This window comes from Pinus tabuliformis, chromosome 3_2 (genome assembly GCF_031772625.1).
Source record: "Pinus tabuliformis cultivar Carrire ecotype Pingquan chromosome 3_2, CPIR1, whole genome shotgun sequence".
Lineage (NCBI taxonomy): Eukaryota > Viridiplantae > Streptophyta > Pinopsida > Pinales > Pinaceae > Pinus > Pinus tabuliformis.
In genome coordinates this window covers 435663308-435671798 of record NC_142302.1, presented here as the reverse complement: position 1 = coordinate 435671798, position 8491 = coordinate 435663308, and the positions used below count along the sequence as shown (strand labels likewise).

Sequence of the window (8491 nt, the reverse complement as noted above, 5' to 3'; positions counted from 1 at the left end):
GTAAATATTTTCGTAAACTGGTATCTGTCTTCTGAGGTTTCCTCAAAAATTTTCTGAAAATGCTGGAGTGTAACCTTCTCCATCTCTTCATGAGTGTTTCTCTCTATTCCATGATGATCTGTAAGTTTCACAATTCTATTATTTTTTCTGTGAGCTATGGTGGATCTGTGAAAGAATTTGGTGTTTCTCTCCCCTTCTTTAATCCATTGAACTCTGGATTTTTGTCTCTAGAATATTTCCTCTTGAAGACATCTGTTGTCCCACTCCTGCTGGAGTGACTCTACCATCTCTTACCTTTCATCTGTATAGCCTTTTGTGATAAGAATTTGATTTATTTCCTTTAGTTTCTTTTCCACATCTCTTTTAGCTGTGAAGATATTACCAAATTCCTTTTTATGCCACTCTTTGAGTTTTCCTTTAATGTGTTTGAGACTGCAGTGTAGAAGGAACATCTTTGTACCTTGAAGGTGAACCTCTTCCTTCCACCATTTTTCAATGTTTGAGAGGAAATATGAATGCATGAGCCAAGCGTTCTCAAACCTGAAGGGGGTGTTCCTTGGTTTGCCAAAAAGGGAAGCTTCCAATTGGACAGGCCAGTGATCTGAACCCCCAAAAGGTAGTATGAGTGTAGTAATGTTGCTTCCCCAGAGAAGAAGTTCCTCTAAAACCATAAATCTGTCTAATTTTGAGGCCCCCTGGGTAGGGCCCCCTCTTTTGTTATTCCAAGTGAAGATTCCATTTTTTTTTCCATATCAACCAATTTCAGATTGGTGATGAAGTTCTGGAAGGCAACTGAGTCTCTACCAAGTATTCTAGTTCCTCCTTTCTTCTCCATGACTGATTTTGTTATGTTAAAATCACCTCCAAGAATCTAGGGTAGAGCTGGGTATCTCTTCTTCATATCCTCCAGTGTTGTGAGGAGTCGAAGTTTGTCCTCCATTGGCTACGGACCATAGACATTGGTGATCATGTAACATTTTCTATCACCCACCGGTTGGAAAATCAGAGAAAGGTGATGTCTGGATGCCTCCGCATCAATCACACCAAATTTCTGTGGATCCCATAGAGTGAGAATGCCACCAGCAGATTTATTTGCCTTAACTTCAAGGTATTCATATCTATTTTACCCATTTGCTATGTTTTTCACGGATCCTCTCCACTGAGCATTTTGTTTCCTGTATGAATACTATGTCAAGTTTTTCCTCTCTGATCCTTTTACCTAGATTCCTCTGTTTTCTTTTGCTCCCTAGTCCTCTAATGTTCCAGGTTGTGATTTTCATTGAAAAGGGGTTTTAAAGGAGTAACTGGAAAGGTCTTTCATCCTTCTTGAGTCAATCATGAGTTTGTCACACTCCAGTAGTAGTTCTTTCTATCTTTTTCTTCCCCTCCTCTTGCCTGGATACTTTGTTAGTTTTTTAGTTATTAATCCTATTAAGGAAGTCCCTTTTTTTTCCTGGTCGTCATGTCCTCTTTTGACTCCTACAGTTGTTTGATGTGACTTGTTAAGGAATATCTGTTGGACCTTGTCCACATCCTCCTGAGGGATGGAGTTTATTCCCAGGTTTCCTCCTTGTTCTAGAAACTTTTCCAGCTCTAGGTTCTCCCTTTCCAGGATCTCCTGTAAGTCTTGATCCTCTGTACCACTTTCACTTTGAGTCATTTCCTGGTCTTTTTCTATTTCCATGGTACTCAAAGGGTCCATCGTGTGTTCATTCTATTCCTGAGTGAACTCCATGTTGGTCTCTTTTTCTTTCCCCCTTGTTGTCTGATTCTCTGTACTCCCTTGATCCCCTCCTTCTGCTTCCTTTTCTCCTAAGATATCAAAACTGTTGTAACTTTTTGTTTTATCATTCACCATAGGGTTCTTTTGTGTCTTCCTTCCCCCTCCTTTTCCTTTTCCTCCTACTTTGGTGAAACCTGTCTAGTCTTTCCCTTAGTTGGTATTTAGGTTTTCCTCCCTTCTATTAAGAGGACAACCTCTGGATAGATGCCCATGCTCATTACATTTGTGACATCTGAACAGGATTTGTTCATAGTCAACTGTTTGAACCCATTCCTCGTCATAGACTTCTAGAATGACCTCATCTGGAAGGGCTCCTGATAGGTCCGTCTCCACACATATTCAGGCATAGGATGTATATTTTCCCCGTAGAGTTGCCTCTGAAATTTTTAAGAAATGACCTAATTTATTGGCTATAGCTTTTAAAGACTCTGGCATCCAGTAATCTAAAGGTAAGGAGTATAGTCGAATCCATGCCGGTACCGAAGTGAAGGTTTCTTGTTTTGGCACAAATTTCATCGTCCATGGCCGCATATAGAGACCGACAGTTGCAAAGAAGTATGGCCCTCCTTCAAAGATCTTGTCTCTGTCTTCCATGTTCGTAAACACCACAGTAAAAAAACCTTTGGATCCAAGATGTATATTTAACTCCCCCTTTGGTTTCTAGTTGTATTTTATCTAGGTGTACAACGCTTTCTCTGATGGCCAGATTCCCATAAATTTGCATATGATGGCATAGTTTTCCATGTGATCCTTGTGCACTTGTAGAGCTGGATCATTCAGAATAACCCGAGGTCTAGTTACAGTCTTGGGTTTACAGGGCCCCATCTTAGCTCTGTTCTCTGATCCCTGACCTTTGTCTTCCTCTTTCTCCTCTTGACATTCTTCTTCATGGGTCCCTTGATCTACATGGGTTTTGCTACCTTCTGCCTTTTGAGTTTCGATGTTTTTTGCCTTGACCTCCAAGGGTTGTGGAGGTTTGTTCTTTTTACCCCCTCTTCCTCTGTTTGCAACCATATTACTGTAGGAGGGAGTTGAGCTCCCTCCTCCCTATGTCTCCATGGGTGCTTGTTGCCCTCTGTCACTCGCTTAGTTCAACCCTAGAACTAGAGTTCCCGTCGTCCAATTCTCTCGGCAGTCACATACCACCATAAATCACTATTGGAAGTTACAAAAATTTACATCATGGTGTCGATTTCAATGATAATTGTTTACTTGAAAATAAGTGTTCTTTTAATTAAATTGATTAATTGAAAAAAATAATAAAAACAAAGGTTACATAGTAGCTAATACCTACAGCTTAACTTAAATATAGTTTAATTAAACTAAAAAATAATAAAGACAAAGATTTCATCACAAAAATAAAACTAGTAAAATACTGTATTGTTGAATGCCATCACCATAAATTGATAAATATGATTAATTAATATTGTTTATATAAACATATATATACTTTAATATATGTTTTTATAAGTGTATGTGTGTTTTATTTTTTATTAATATATATAATTTTTATAATTAAATTTATTAAAATATATTTTCAATATAATAATAAGTCATCTTAAATTGAAAATATGGAGAAAAAACTATAGTTCATGAAAATAGAAATAATAGAAAAAAAGGAAAAAAAAAATTGAATAAAAAGGAAATAAAATTAAAAACAAAAAATTAGTGACTAATAGAAATGGACGTTACTAAACAACCCATAATAAGACCTCAACTAATGACCCTATAGAGAAATAAATTAATAGCAAAAAAAAAAAAAAATTCCCAATATTAAATTATAGATAAGTTTGAGAAATTTTTGATTAAAGACAGACTAATACATAATCAAAATACCATACCTAAACACTTATAATAAATATTATATAAAATGAATTATGATTTTCCTTAACATGTGTTATTCATAAGCCATAATAATACAACACGGTTTATCTACATGTTAAAATTTTCCATGATTAATTTTTTTTTTTACATGATTTTTTAAACCTATATATTTAAGTAATATATTCTTTCTTTCATAATTATTAATAATAATAATTATTTAAAATAAAATTATAATTTATTTTATTTTATATATATATGATTTACCCAATATTTACTAAAAACTATTGCAGTAATGCCCGAAGGAAGAAGAGGAATATTTGGTGAAGAACGACTAAGCTACTTAATGGTGGTGCAGGGAATTTCATAGGTAAAATATTTGGAACATTTTTAAATTATGCATACAATAAAATCGTCATTATATTTGAAACTTACACATTTAATTTTAAATGAAATTTAAATATTTAAAATTAAATTATTTTTTCTCTAATTTAAACATTTTTTTTAGTGAAATCTAAAAATATTCATATAAAAAACTTGAAAAGATACTTAAAATATCTACTAGATACTTAAAATATCTACTAAAACTTGAAAAGATACTTAAAATATCTACTAGATACTTAAAATATCTACTAAAGCTTTGAAAGAAAATACAAACAAAAATATAGGAACTACTGAAGCTTCGTAGGAAAATACGAACAACAATATAGTTCACATTGCTAATCAGTTACATTAAACACTAACACCATAATTCTCATTAGAAAAGTAGCGATATTACACTAATTAAGAAAGACACTCTAAAAACTAAGCCATTTGACGACTATTCTCACAATACCACGACACCCTAATCCAACCCACGACTATTCTCACAATACCACGACACCCTAATCCAACGACACGCAGGTGCCTGACAGAGCATAGCAGTTCACAGCAACCCTGTTACATTTACATCTATCACTTGATGTTTGAGTCGCGCATCATTCAAACCAAGGCGTGGAGCGGCTGGGTTTGATCATAAAGAAATTGCTGAGTTTGGTATGGGTATTGAAACAAGCTACATAAATCAAACACGAAAGCAACACAATTGCTATTATTGGGGCTAAAATTACCAGTAATAATGCATGTCCTTTCTTTGAAGAACACGATCGGACCCTAAGCAGAGCTGGATCACCACAGAGATTGGGATCGCCGAGAAAACTATCTTTAAAAGTCCGAACCTGTAAAGCGGGTGGAATTGTGCCAGACAAGTGGTTGCCAGATACGTTGAAAAGGGTCAACCTCAGATTCCCCAATTCAGGAGGAATACCCCCCTCCAGTAGATTGTTTGACAGGTCCAGAGAGTCCAAAGTTGACATGGAGCCTAACCATGCAGGAATTTCTCCCGTTAACTGGTTGTTCGCCAGATTCAGCTCAGAGAGAACTGCCAATGACATTATTCCTTTTGGAATTTCGCCAGACAATAAATTGTGATCAAGCTGGAGGCTAGTGATATTACGCAAACCTGCGAGTTCATCAGGAAGAGGTCCCCAGAGTCGGTTATTGCTTGCACTGAAGTTGAAGAGATTCCTCAGCTGTCCAATCTGTGAAGGAATGATTCCGCTGAACAGATTGTTGGAGATCTGTAACCACTGCAGTTCCTTCGCTCCCCCAATCTCTCTAGGAATCTGGCCTTCAAACATATTATTATAGAGCTTCAATTCTATAAGGTTTTGAGAGCTCCATAATGCCAGAGGAACCTCACCACTTAGCTGGTTATCATACAACTGTGCGTATTGCAGACTGTTGCAAGAGTCTAAGGACCGCAAGCTCCCATTGAAATTGTTTGAAAACATAACCAACGCATAAAGATTTCTTCCCTCACATAGATGTGCAGGCAGAGGACCCCTGAAACTGTTCTCTGAAACATCAACAAGCCAAAGATCAGAATTTGTGCCCAAATTCTGTGGCAGCTGCCCAGTAAGCTTGTTACTGGAGAGATCCAAGTCTGTGAGGTTAACAAGCATTCCTAGCTGTGCAGGGACGGACCCCGTGAGGTTGTTCTCCCACATGGCCAATGTTTCCAAATGGGTCAAATTTGCAATTGTTTCAGGAATAGTTCCATTCAACTGATTAGTTGAAAAGTCCAAAGATTTTATGCTCCTCAGCCCGTCAATATTATGCGGGATTTCTCCAGACAGCTGGTTTTTCCATAGATATAGTTCTGTCATCTTTGACAACCTCATCAAACTCGCGGGAATGTTGCCCGATAGATGATTCTTAGAGAAATCCAAGCTCTCCAGCTCCGTCAAATTGCCGAGAAAAGCAGGAATTGAACCAGTCAGCATATTAACATGCAGCCACAGTGTCTTTAGGTTCCTTAACATGCCGAAGCCTGGTGGAATATCTCCAGAAAAATTGTTAGACCACAACTTCAAATGACTCAACTCACTCAGTGCAGAGATGTTATGCGGTAAGCTTCCTACGAGCAGGTTCTCTGACAAATCCAACGTCTGCAAATGCTTGCAAGCCAACAATCCATTGGGAAATGGACCTCCGAAATGGTTGGATTGCAGTATCAAATCTGTGAGATTGTGAAGGCCACATACAGTAGAAGTCAACCTTCCTGCAATGGAAGCGTTGGAGAGATTAAGTTTAGTAACGACATTGAATGGAGTATTACAAAATACTCCATTCCAACCACAAGGATTTTCATCAGACGCATTCCAGTCGCTCAAAGCATGATGTTTGTCAATCCAATCCATCTCTTTTATTTGCAGCAGGATTTTCCCTTCGTCAGAGATGGCATTGCATGAAAGAAGAAGTAGGATAAAGAAGAGGAGCGTTCTGAGAAATTTGGATTCGAAAGAGAGGCCGACCATGGTTGTTTGGCGTTTTAATTTGGCTCTCTAAAAACGAAGTACCCACAAAAACAAATGTAAATGGCTCTGTAAAACGAAGTACCCACAAAGACAAATGTAAATGGCTCTGTAAAAGTTTGAATATGTGAATTTGATAGGTTAACCATGAGAGCATATGTTTTCTACTTACGGTCATACTTATTTGGACTAAAAGTCTATATTTATTCATTATGATTATCAAAGTTATAATGAAAAATATTTATAAAATATTTTATAATGATTATCAAGATTATGATAGAAAATAGTATTATGTAATAGGTTAATCAGTGGCTTTGCATCTTGTCCATGGGATAAAAATAAAATGATATTTATTAGATAAAATAGAAAAGCAATAAATGAATCATTCATTTTCTTCATAATGCTTAATATTTATATTAAGAAAATGATTATAAAAAGTATTATCAAAATTATAATAAAAAATATATTAAAAATATTATATTAGGAAAATGATTATAAAATGTATTATTAAAATTATAATAAAAATATATATATTAAATATTTTCAATATGATTATCAAAATTATATATAAAATATAAAATAATATATTATTTGATTTTAACAAAAAAAAATCAAAATTATATACAGTTTTGATAGCATATTAGTTTAGGAGTTGTCTATGGAGGTAGAATCAAGGCAAAAAAGTTTCAAAAAATCTTGTAAAGGTAGTGTTTGAATCATGTTTTTGATGGTGTAAATGGATTCAACACTATCAAAAACATATAGGGCACCTAAAATTTCGAAGTTTAACAAGTATAACTTAGATTTACAAAATTCCTTGCTAGATTTTCTCAAAATATAACCCGAATTTCCATGACTTATAGGGCAAAAAAGCAGTCGTTAGACTATGACATTAATTTCTATTGATTTTTTATTTTCAATAACTTTATCGATATATAAATATATAATTTTTGATATATTAAAATAAATATATAAAAATATGTTTATTAAGACAAACATTTTAATTTATCAAAATTATAATAAAAAATAATAAATAAATTTTTTTTTTTTTTTATTTAATTTTAATAATTATATATTCAAATTCATATATTAAAATTTAAGTCAGCATTTACAAATCCTTATTATATTTTCAAATCTTCAAATCTTGATATTATAGTGTATATCTTCAATTTATTAATTCAAATAAAAAACCAGTGTGAATGAAAATATTTAAACTATTCCCTTATTATAAACATGAAAATATTTAAACTATTCCCTTATTATAAACTATCTATAACATTTTTGCAAGTCTTCCATTTTCTTATTTTGATCACACATGCATTTTTTATTTTTTCCTAAGAAATCTTCCCAATTCTTTAAGTCTACATATTATTTTTACAAGTCTTCAATGATCATGTGCAAAGTGCAAAAGTCTACATATTACTTTTACAAGTCTTCAATAATGATCATGCGCAAGGAATATCTATATACTTTTCATGAGTCTTTAGTTTATTTTATTTTTTTGAATCATTGACCGGAGAATCCACAGTATACCAACGTTTCAAATCCCAAATGGGATCCATCATGAGGGCTTGAGAATGATGATAAAAGAAGAGCAGATTAGACAGAATAAATACTCATGAGGATAAATTTTAAGGAACAACACACTGTCGGCTAGAATCTTAATTTAATTTAATTTCATTTATATTTATATTTATATTTTTAATTTATTTTTATTTTTAATAAATTACTTTTATTTTATTAAAATTTTTGAAGAGTTAATATCTTGGTTTATAACCTATAGATTAAAAAGGAATTAGAACTAATACTAAAATTAGATAATAGATTGAACTAAAATATATTAATTTCCATATAAATTAATTTAATATATTAAACTAATTCATATTATTAATTATAAATAATAAATATTTATAATTAATTAATATAATAATTAATATATTAATTAATAGTTATATAGAAATTATTATATTATAGCAATAAAATGTTAATTATTAAGTTAAAAGAGCTATTTCTATAAAATAAAGGGATAATA

At 33.2% G+C, this 8491-nt stretch overlaps 1 protein-coding gene across 1 annotated transcript; it reads right to left on the bottom strand.

Moving 5' to 3' along the window:
• Positions 1-4355: 4355 nt before the first annotated feature.
• On the bottom strand, positions 4356-6600 carry LOC149181181 (uncharacterized). Its single transcript, XM_089418281.1, has one exon. The coding sequence runs from the start codon at positions 6460-6462 to the stop codon at positions 4582-4584; it is 1881 nt and encodes a 626-aa protein (XP_089274407.1). The 5' UTR covers positions 6463-6600; the 3' UTR covers positions 4356-4581.
• Between the last annotated feature and the right edge of the window lie 1891 nt (positions 6601-8491).